The sequence below is a fragment of the Elgaria multicarinata genome, chromosome 4, assembly GCF_023053635.1.
Source record: "Elgaria multicarinata webbii isolate HBS135686 ecotype San Diego chromosome 4, rElgMul1.1.pri, whole genome shotgun sequence".
NCBI classification, from domain to species: Eukaryota; Metazoa; Chordata; class Lepidosauria; order Squamata; family Anguidae; genus Elgaria; species Elgaria multicarinata.
In genome coordinates, this window is record NC_086174.1 from 128,045,757 (window position 1) to 128,057,553 (window position 11,797).

The following is an 11,797-nucleotide window of genomic DNA, read 5'->3' on the forward strand; positions in this document are numbered from 1 at the left end:
AAGTTCATTTTCTGTATCCAACAAGTCAACAAAAATTCTTACTCCACTGTTAAGACTATACAAAAATGGTTGCTGAGTTTACAATGAATTTGATCTTCTTTTCCCAGTAATTCCACAGTTGAGGTTTTATTTGCTTTAAAATTGTTTTTGTTACTGAAATCAACTGAAATCCTCAATAAATCACAATAAAATTGAAATGCCCCACATCTATTTCAGAAACCACACTGACCTTTTCAAAAAAACATCCCAATAATCCTGCTTAAACTATTTAGATTTTCCTACAACATATTTTACAATTAAATAACCGCAGGGGGAGCTTCGGCTATTGGGCAGTATAAAAATGCAATAAATAATAATAATAATAATAATAATAATAATAATAATAATAATAATAATAACAACAACAACAACAACGACTCAGTGCCCCAAATACCTTGCTCCTACAAAGTACAGTTCACATGATGGATAATGGTACGAGAAATCTCTACCAAACTTTGGTATCCTTGTCCTGTAGTAACGGCCATGTTGTGAATGAAATTCAACATATCTATCACACTGCAAGAAAACTATCTGAAAAATAAAAGGCACAGAATTGAGAGAGTGAAGGCAATAGTTCTACCCTTTGCTTAGAAGTGCTATTTTTAGAGGCACAATAAAACTTTCTTTAAATCAAAGTAATGGTAGATTTATCACCCAGGAAAAATGATTTAAAGTGCAATCCTATGCAGGTTTAAACAGAAAAAGGTCCTACAACTCCTAGCATGCCCCAGCCAGCATGAAACAGACTTCACATAGTTAATAAATCATATTTCCTGGATGATCAATCTATCATTACTTTCATTTAAACAGTCACCTGACGCCACCCATCCACCCACCCCAAATTGGCTCTGCTTGCCTGGTCTAGAGAAAACTGAACACAGCTTTTAAATGGGAGGAAAGCAACATGGAACATATAACTTTGATAAAGCTTTAATATATGAGGTTAAAAATTTGTCCAAAATTGATCCAGGACAGCTTTCTCCAGCCTGGTTCCCTCCAGACAAGTTAGATGACAATTCCCAACACCCCTGTCAGCATGGATGGGAGTCCAATACATCTGGAGAGCACCAGGTTGAAAATGGCGCATCTAGCAGTTGATACAAGCAATATAATATTTGCTTCCACAAAGGCTACCCTAGCCTGCAAGCTACACTGATCCTTGCATACTGCTGTTATTTACTTATTATCTATTATTAATACTTATGTACTGCTTAATATAATAAAATTCCTAAGCAGCTGATATGTCGGTGTCATGTTTTTAATTGATTTGTGGTTTTGCTATATTTTAATTAAGATTTTGTTTTTAATCTGGATTTTATTGCTAGCTGCCTCCCTGCCAAGTCTTTGGCAGAAAGGCAGGATTGAAATAAAACATATGCATGATAATTAATACAGTGGTTAATGGCATGAACTATGAAAGGTTCAAATCCCAGCTCACAATGAACTCATTGAGCAGCCTCAGGCAAATGATCCTCTCTCAACTTCAGCTCCCCACCTGTGCTACATAGGTAACAGTTTGTTTAATAAGCCATACATGCAATAGAATACAGACAGAGGAGTAAATATTAATTTTCTTTCCAGTTGGTTACCAAAAAGGGGGAAGAGGGCAGCTACACAATAAAGCAATGAGATTCTTTTAACAATGTGATATTTGCTACTATTTCAATATGTAATTTAAAAATTAAAAGTAGACATACCTTCGAGTAATCATCCGATAAAATATCAAATGAAACCACTGAGGAGACGAAAAGGAACACATGTCACTAAAACAGTCACTTTTGCTAATGGTATTGCCATTAGCACTTCTCTACGTTTGCTCTGTTACGACAGCAGCCAACTTAGTGTTGGGTTTCGATCCCTGCTACTGCCACATCTGGATCTGAGTGCCCACTCAAGAGGTCAGGGGTCAATCCTTGAGAAGGCAACAGAAGGTTTCCCACCACCACTCCCTTTGGGCTTAGCTTGCCCATCGATTTCTGCATTGAGCAGGGGGTAGGACTCATCAGCCTTATAGGCCTCTTCCAACTCTACTATTCTACGATTCTAAGTGCTACTTGTCCCAGGTGAGCAACAAATTACACACCTATAGACTAATACCACATCCTGCCAAAGACTGATCTCCATCAAGGTTTTACAAGATGCTCTGAAATATATGCCTTTTGTCAGTGCAAACACACTATTATATGAGGTTTTAAAATCCATGTGTACACTATCCTCTTGCATGCATAATGCTTTATGTGTGTATGTTCTGTGTTTTAGAATTTTAAATTTTGTATACTCATTTTTATCTTAATTTTAGAATTTCTGTAAACCGCCCAGAGAGCCCTGGCTATGGGAGCGGTATATAAGTGCAATAAATAAATATATAAATAAATAAATAATGGTCATGATCCAAAGAACTCCACTGGAAGATAAATGCATAAGGGGGTTGAATATCAAAGCCCTTCCTCCTCTCATCATAAACTGTTTTTTTTTAAAAATCAAGAATGTTTCAAAAGCAGCACAGAATGTTAGGCATGTGTTTTGAAATCCTCCTTTTCAAAGAAGGGAAAACAGCCTAACAGAAAAACTGATCAACGTAGGAATCACAACAGTGTCACAGAGAGCAACGCAGGCTCAGGCACTTAGGCTGCAATCCTATACACACTTACCTGGGAGTAAACCCAATGGAACAAAATAGTTCTTATTTCTGAGTAAAAATGCATAGCACTGCATTGTTAAGATTTTTTTCCTTCTGCTTCACTACTATGTAGTTCATATCGGCTGCGCTCGGACAACATGACAGTTGGTGGGGTAATAATCAATTCGACAGTTGCTTTTCTAGGGGGCACTCCCCACATGACATGATAAGAATTAATAATGGTGTGGATTAGGATCAGCATTGAGTTGACTCACTCATCACCTGCCCCCTCTCCCTACCTTAGTTTTCCCACTAGTATCCCATCAGCTGTGGTTGCCAAAAAGGCAACCAGAAAGGCAGCCACTGCTTTGACCATTCTTGCCTTGCAACTCTGTGGCTGACAAAATAACCAATGGTACTTTCCACCCAACATGATCACCAACAGTGGTTAAAATAGCCAACTCTGCACAGAGTTGGTTATTTGTGTTAATTATTTTGGCCAAATAACCAACCGTTGGTTAAAAAACTCCCGCCACACAACCCGATAACCCACGTTGGTTTAAGTAACCAACCATAGACTATTTAAACCACCATTGCTAGTCAATAGTTTTCATCATAATTACTTTCACTAACCTTCAGCGTCTAAGCATCTTTCAAATTTCATGGATAACTGATAGGTATCAAAACATCGGATCCTTGGTTTATATGTCCCTGTTTAAAAAAAAAAAGTAAATTTGCTTTAATACTCTTCAATTCATTTAGTCTATGCATCATCCATTTTAAAAGCATAGTTTATATATAAATAAAAAACATTTTAGCTATGTCACTGAAGTTGCATTATTTCCACCTAACTTGAATTATTTCCACCTAAGACTCATATAAATGGACAAAACAGCACATTAACAGCAATCAAATACTATCCCCTGCCAAATTCTACCCAGTTCTAATTCCTTGCTTTATTTGAATTTAGTGCAATGAACGGTTAAAAAGCTCATTTTGAAAACAATGGGATTCAAGTATAGTTAATTGTAAATTGGATAAAAACAAAATGAGGACAAGTTTCAAATACAACTAACCAACTAAGTGCAAAATTGAACAAAACTACTATAACAAAAGCACTGAACTCTAACGTGCATACAAAAATAGTCTTATGTCCATTTTATTACGTAATGTATAGATATGTATTGTACATAGAATAAAGTTCAACTATACAAAGCCTGAAGACTAATGAACAATAAACCCTATCAATAAAATCAACAACTGGAATGTGATATTGGAACGAAAGGCACTAAGTTCTAATTTCTGAAAAGGTATATTTTTTTTAAAAAAAAACATATTGACATTGTATCTCAAACAACATTTTATCCCAAATAATCAAGTCAAGAAATGAACACTTCAATCCAACCCTCCACATGTATATCCTTAGCTGGATGGAAAACTGCATATGCAAATGGATGCTGCACTGATGACTCCTTAGCCCGGGCTTTCCCAACCTTGTGCCTTCCAGATGCTTTAAGGGGAGTTGGATTTAGTGCCTCTCATTCCTACTTCCACCCAAACAGTTGATCAGTGTGACTGCAGTCTAGCACAGTGGTCCCCAACCTTTTTAGCACCAGGGACCGGTTTCGTGGAAGACCATTTTTCCACGGACTGGGGTGGGGGAGTGGGGTTAAGGGGTTAGGGAGTTGCCAAGGGGATGGGCCACCCCTTTCCTTGCCAGCCGCAGCCACCCTTCCTCCCTCCTCCTCCCACAAAGCATCAGCCCAAGCTGCAACCTGCTCCGCGTTCGGAGTGCCGACAGCACCGTGTGCCTCCAGCCCATCCATGTACAAGGACCGCTCCTGTCTGCAAGCGGCGACCAGGGTCACGCCCGCCTGGTCCCTGAGAGGGTTGAGCGGAGCTGCGGCAGCTGCCACTGCACCTGGAAGCCGCTCTCCCACAGCGGCTCTGAGAGATGCTGAAGTTGGGGGGCGGGGCAAGTGGGCGGGGCTTTGCTTCAGCTGGGTGGGTGCCCAGCTGAAGCGAAGCCAGGATGCGGCAGGTGGCTTTGAAACGGCACACCCAGAAGTCGCTCTCCCAAAGCGGCTTCCATCCAGGCGTGCCGTTCCGAAGCCGCCCACCCCAGCGTCCTAGCTTCGCTTTGGCTGGGCAGGTGAGATGGTGCCCCGTGCCCAGGTATGCTGGGGTGGGGTGGGGTGGGTGAAAGCAGCTCACCTGCGCAGCCTGGTTACTAACAGGCCGCATACCGGGGGTTGAGAACCCCTGGTCTAGCAAATTAGTGAGCATGTTTAAACTGTGGTTATATAGCCACCATGGTTAGGAATGGTTCACACGAGACGCTAAGTCATGGTTCATGCGAGACACTAAGCCTTAATGTTTAGCTAAAAATGCTTAACCACCATAGCTTAACTGTCATCTGAACAGGGTCTATATTTACGCTCCCAAAACAAGGCTTCAAAATTTTGCTTCAATGCCATATAAGCAAACTGAAAGACGCACAACTATAGAATGATAGACTAAGCAAAGCTTGTAGTTGCAGCATCCTTGAATAAAAATACACTTTCTGCCAACCTATCCTTTGCCAACTTATTAGTGTTTACTGTCCAGTACAAGTTGCACACATCTGATGCAATCTTCAGAGCCCAGTCTTCCTCAACCATAATATCTCTAGTACAAGAGTTACTAGCATTTTACAATTCAGAGCAGATACCTTTACAAGGCAATAATTAAAGCAGGCAGAAGGCTGAAAGGGATCTGGCCGTTGGCATACTCACCGGCTGCCATCACATACTGCCCGTCTCGTGACACCTTGATCTTGGTGCTAACAGCAGGCATGTCAAAATCTTGGATAAGTTCAATTCTCCTATGAATACCTTTAAAAAAAATAAGGACAATTGTACGAAAGATTGCCTAGCCAACACATCACAATAAGAGCTTTAAATGGCAAAAGTACTGAGAAAGAGCAACCTTTCCAATCTTAGCGTGCGATTCACTCCCTCACCCACAAACAGTGCATGTGGAAAGTGCTTCCGCTTGCACATGAGGGTAGGGGAGAGCAAAATTTCCTTTGATGACAGCCCTGCTTGCCTTACAGGCTTTCTCTCAGGAGGATTTTGCATCCTTCGAAAAGGATTTCTCAGGGGTAGCTATTTAAAGGTGGGAGCTTCAAAGGCCCTAAACAAAAGCAGAGCAGCTGCTTACGGAAATGTGGATCCTGGCCTTAGGGATGGCTGGGCCAAAACTGATGCAGCAAAATTGACCAAATTACCATTTAGCAGCAACTGCAATAGTAACATAAACCAAATCATGCAGAACACTGTATTTTTGTCCCATTTGTAATGTTCCTTTTGAATAATGTTTTTATGTTACTAACTTAATAATGAAGGGCACAGCCCAAAGTTTAAGCCCTTTTAAAGTGCTATTGATTTCAAGGAGACAGGGATGAAGGCAGTTGTTTATACTACCATAGAAACCAGTGGGACTTCAGCCATACTGCACACAAAGCGCCCCTCAAAAATCCAGCAGAAAAACTATTTTCAAAATTGCATTATTCTGCACATCAACAGCTAAGCTTCACTAAGAGCACCTTACATTGGTTACGTTATAAGGAAAAAGAATGAACATACTAATTTTAGCACATCCAAAGAGCTGTGCATTTGATGTAGAAACATTTCCTAAGTATAGAGTCAAATACAACTTTAAAACTGTCCACTGAATTCCTCTTTTGTGTCCCCACTTTTAACTTTTCTCTCAGGTCTCTGTCTTGTCTGATCATTAGCTGGCAAGAGCTGGCTATTTTGTGTACTATATTGTGTTTGGTGTTGTTCCCCATCTCGATCCAGAGAGAGGGGCGGGTATTATTATTATTATTATTATTATTATTATTGACAGGGTGTGTCACCACCCTCTATTGATACAGTAAAAGAGCATCCTGGCCTTCTTTGTCTTGGGCTAAGAACCTCCTGGACATGCAAAAATCCCAGCCTCCTATATCCTAATGGAATCAAAACAACACTGTACCATTTATTAATTGGCTATTGAGAGAGACCTGAGTACTTGTGTGACCTTCACCTGGCACAGAACCTCACCAATCAAGAGCCCTCCCCTTTTGTTCACCTGGAAATCCCTCTTTCGGACAGTATCCTTGCCCCACATCACAAGCTGTGATTTACAGGAAATAGTCAACAGAACCACAGCTTTCATGCCTTCAACTCAACAGAGCCAGACCACGTTTTGAGAACAGAAATGAGACTCATGCTGATGTTGCTGTGCTCTTTCCACTGTACAATGAGGGAAACTCACCAACATCTTTCTTTTGTAGTGCTCTCTTTTTTCTATCAGAAAGCCACTGTTAAGAAAACAAAACAAAAAAATTAATTGGGGGCTAGTGCTTGGTGGGAAAATACAGGGATGGTGCTATATAAACAACAAAATAAGACTGATAAACTCATATAAGACCAATCCATTTATTTAGGAAACGTTAGTCAAAGAGCTCTCTGTGTTATTCATATAGGGCTAAATACAATAAAGTCAAACAGCAAGAAACCAATGGTTCACTAGGCAGATAAAAGTTCTAACTAATAACTCCAGATCATGGAAAGTTCACTCCTGGAAGATCTCTGGACTGTAGTGCATTCCAAAATAGATTTTTTTTAAAATTCTGGGCATCCAATCCTGTAACTGAGCATTCAGATGTAGTGAACAGACATTTATCGAGGCAGCCAAGCACACATTCAGTTTTTCAACTAATAGATTGCTAAAAGCCAAACAAATATGCAAATAACTGACTATAAAAGCTAATCTCTGCTGAAGAAGAGACAGTGACAGAACTCCCCACCAGCACTGTGTGCGCTGAAAGCAGGCTGGGCAGCTCACACATTCAAAATCTTGCAATCAAGATCCAGCAATCCGGATAGCCAAGACAGAAAAGAGAATGACCAGGTTTGCAAGATAGTGACCAGGTTCACAAAATCAGAGCGGGAAAATAAACCCCGGTGGCTTATTTCCTTCCCTGTGTGTACCACCTAATATCCATAACTACCATCCTCTGGTGTGGGTTGTCGTGATATCTGAACCCAGTGAGGATGGGTGATTGGAGTGATTTACAAAACCCATGATTTGTTCTAGGCCATTCTCACCAGGTTCAGATATCATGACAACCCGTGCCCAGCAAGCATAATTATGAATATTAGGCAGCGAAAATAAGCCACCATGCCTTATTTTCCCTGCTCAATCATGCAAAACCAACCAAAGTATTATCCTATCTTTCATGCAAAGGGAGGATGGTAAAGAAATAGTTGTTAAGCAAAGCAGGTATACTAGAATAAGGATGTGATTCATTTATAACTGTACGTGTGCCTCCTCCATCCCTTTCCACCAACAGTGATGCTGCTTTTCACCAACAGTGTGCACCAGGTTACAGTGCCTAACTTGTGGATCAGCGGCTGCAATTTTATGGATACTTACTTGGGAGTAAATCGTATCAAACCCAGTGAGAGTTACTTCTCTTTAAACATGTATAGCAACCTTCCTTAGCCTGTTGTCCTCCAGATGTTTTGAACTACAACTTCCATCAGTCCCAGCCAGCATGCCCAATGGTCAAGGGTGATGGGAGTTGTAGTTGAAACCCATCTGGAGGGCACCAGGGGGAAATTATGGCTGTGATTCTGAGTCAAAGTTGTATTAATAATAAACAAAGTTTATTTTACAGGTGATAGTAATTGTGATAGTAATCACAATTTTTGTGAACCGCCCAGAGAGCTTCGGCTATTGGGCGGTATAAATAAATAAATAAAATAAATTTTGCATATCAGGCTAAACAATGTCAAATGTTCAGAGATAGGAGGCAGAGAAAGAAATATTCCCATGCTATACTTTCCCCATATTATACTACAATCCTATTCCTTGTTATTTCTGAGTAGACATGTAGAGGACTGCACTGTGAGTGTCAATATGTGTGTATCTTTTTACTGACTACATCTCGTTGAACAGGAACAAGCACTATCCTCTAAGTCTGTTATTATCAAACTGTAAAAATTCCATGAATGAGCCAGGGTTAAGGTATGATCAAAGCCTTGCCTAGAAGAACCTTAAGAGACCTTAGTTCACACAATTACATTTCCAATATGCCATCCACTTTGCGGGTCCTGAGGGAATTCTAGGGGGGCAGTCATCCACAGCATTGCAGTTATTACTGCTCTTTTTATCAGTTCTGTGACCATTCACTACCTTTCTTAAACAGGATCCATTCAGGTCTATGAGGATTCCATCTGGACTCTTACAGCCCAAGCCTAGGCATGTTCACTCAGAAGTAAGCACCAACAAGTACACAGAAGAGTACTCCTAAGTGAACACATGTCCCCTTCAAGAGGCAGGGGTAATACTAGAACGTGGGGTCAAATAAAAGGAAGTACTTCTTCTCACAGCGCATAGGCAAACAATGGAATTCACAAGATGTAGGTATGGTCATCAATTTGGATGGCTTGAAAAAGGAGGTTGGATAAATTCCTGGAGAAGGTTATCAATGGCTACTAGTCCTGATGATGATGATGATGATAATAATATTTCTTACCCGCCTCTCCATTCTGATTGAGGCAGGGAACAACAATAAACGATAAAATACATAATACTCAATTAAAACATGATGGCTATATGTGACCCCCAGTAACAGAGGCAGTAAGCCGCCTATATACATCAGTTGCTGGGGAACATGGGCGGGTGGGTGCTGTTGCACTTGCGTCCTGCTTGTGGGTGCCTGGTTGACAACTGGCCACTGTGTGAACAGTGTGCTGGGCTAGATGGATCCAGTATATGGCTCTTCATATGTTCTCGGGGGTGGGCAACTTGTGGCCTCCCAGATATTTTGACCTACAACTCCCATCAGGCCTAATTTCGGCATAACCAATGATGAAGGATGATGAGAGTTGTAGGCCAAAACATCTGGAGGGCCACAAAACGCCCACCTCTGTAATAGAGGCTCATGGGTGTGATGATTATTCCACGGTGGCTGTTTTTTCGTATTTATCGACACGGAATGCAAAAGCGCGTGGTCCCGCTTTCGGCCGGCACAGAGCAGAATCCACGGCTTCCGCCAGGCCTGAAAGGGGCGACGGGGAAAGACCGCCGGGAGCTGGACCGACACGGCCGCTGGGGAAGGAGGGCTCGCGCGTTCTCACCTCAGGCAGGCTCCGGCCGGCGCTGAGACTGTAGATCTTCACCTCGTTGAGGCTGGAGACCTGCATGGTTTTCGTTCTTTCTCCCCCATAAACGGACTTCTTTCACTTCCGGGTTCAACTGGGAAACATTTCCGGCCATAGAGTTGAGAAAAATTCTGGAGAGAGACGGTAATTCAGCATGGGCAACCCCAACCATAGATCTAAACGTTTAATCGGCGTGTTTGCCGAAAGTCTCATTTCTATCTCTAGGAGTATGGAAGGGTTTTCACCATCGAGGTGTCAACGGATAGAGCGGCGTGGATCTGCGTCCAGAGAAACCATAGAAATAAGAAACGTTGAAGTAACATCCCCCACCTTTTTGTCCTTTCATCTTTTTTTTGTAGTGCCTCTTTTTAAAGAGATAGTCATGAAACAATATGATATAGCAAAAGCACTTCTGAGCATATAACGAATGCTTTTTTCTGTCCAGTAAACCGGATTGCCATGTCTTGAAAAATCATCATCATCATCATCATCATCTGGCACTTGTTACCTAGGAGCAGATACCCAAACAGATGCAGTGATGGAATCAGGGGACACAGCCCAGCTATTTTTGACAGGTTGTGGTGGCTTTAAGACTTACACTGCAATCCTATAAATGTCTATTTTGAAGTAAGCCCCATTGAGTTCAATTGGTTTTACTTCAGGGTAAGTGGGTATAAGATTGCAACCTAATAGTGAAGTCCAGTGCTGTCACTTAAGGCAGTGGTAGGCAACAGGGGCCGATCTACACCAAGCAGGATATAATACTTAAAAAACGGTCTGAAAACGGTATTTGTAATGTGTCCTGGGCCTGAACAATTGTCCTAACCTTTATGAGGCCACCAGAGAGGGAGGAAGCAGCAGCCGGGCACCTCTCCACCGTGCCTGGGTCCAGCTCCAGCTGAGAGCCCCCTCCCTCCTGCTACCAACTGTCTCTGCAGAGGCCACCAGTGAGGAAGGAAGCAGCCGGGCACCTCTCCACCGTGCCTGGGTCCAGCTCCAGCTGAGAGCCCCCTCCCTCCTGCTGTCAACTGTAACTGCTGAACTTTCCAACTAAGATTGTAGTGCCTGAGTTTGCTTTCCTTTCCCCCCTCCTCCTCCTCCTCCCTCCCAATCCCCATTCCTTTTGTGTCATGTCTTTTAGATTGTAAGCCGCCATGAGAGCCATGGCAGGGACTGTCAAGAAATACTTTTGTAAGCCGCCATGAGAGCCTTTTTTGGCTGAATGGCGGCATAAAAATGCTTAAATAAATAAATAAAAATAACCATTATAAACCATTATAAGCAGTAGTGTAGATCCTGCCCTGGTATCCTCCAGATCTGTTGGACTACAACTCCCATCAGCCCCAGTCAACATGGAAAATGGTCAGGGTTATGGAAGTTGTAGTCTAAAGCATCTGGAGGGCACAGCGTTGCTTGCCTGACTTGAAGGGTACAGCTTAAAACAACCAGACAACTGTCTTGCTCCCTTCTTTCTGGAAACTGGGCCCAAATCAAACAAACTAGCCACTGAACAATTACAACCTCTCCCCACACAAGGCAGATGGTAGATTTCCCACTTAGGCCCAACCCTGCACTTCGTTCTTTATTAAGCCCTGTCATACCATTTCACTTGGCAATGTTCCAAAGATACTTCCCCTCCCAAATTAGGAAACCCATTAAAGCTTCTACCTTATTGATTGCTGTACATCACACCACCAATACTAAAACTAAAAGATCTACTCTGTAGGGCCAGGCCCACTCACTTTCCACGTTGTACAGAATCCTCTGCAATATACAGGACATTCCCAGCAGTCAAATCGATGTGGAAAGGATCCCCTGGTGGTAGGAAGTTTGAAATCCAATGCCATTAAACATATCACTGTGCCTCTTTTGTATCTGTTATTCTACGCTAAAACCACAAATATAATCTATTATTGCTGCTATTTATATTGCATCAAGG

At 42.0% G+C, this 11,797-nt stretch overlaps 1 protein-coding gene across 1 annotated transcript in view; it reads right to left on the bottom strand.

Moving 5' to 3' along the window:
• Window positions 1-9,915, bottom strand: part of NOL10 (nucleolar protein 10) — a 55,006-nt gene extending 45,091 nt beyond the window's left edge. Inside the window, exons 1-6 of the mRNA XM_063125161.1 lie at window positions 9,835-9,915; window positions 6,962-7,007; window positions 5,434-5,532; window positions 3,293-3,370; window positions 1,737-1,774; window positions 434-570 (exon numbers count right to left, since the gene is read on the bottom strand). Coding sequence (XP_062981231.1) covers window positions 434-570; window positions 1,737-1,774; window positions 3,293-3,370; window positions 5,434-5,532; window positions 6,962-7,007; window positions 9,835-9,900 — 464 coding nt within the window. The 5' untranslated portion in view covers window positions 9,901-9,915. The remainder of the gene's footprint in view (window positions 1-433; window positions 571-1,736; window positions 1,775-3,292; window positions 3,371-5,433; window positions 5,533-6,961; window positions 7,008-9,834) is intronic.
• Window positions 9,916-11,797: the final 1,882 nt, after the last annotated feature.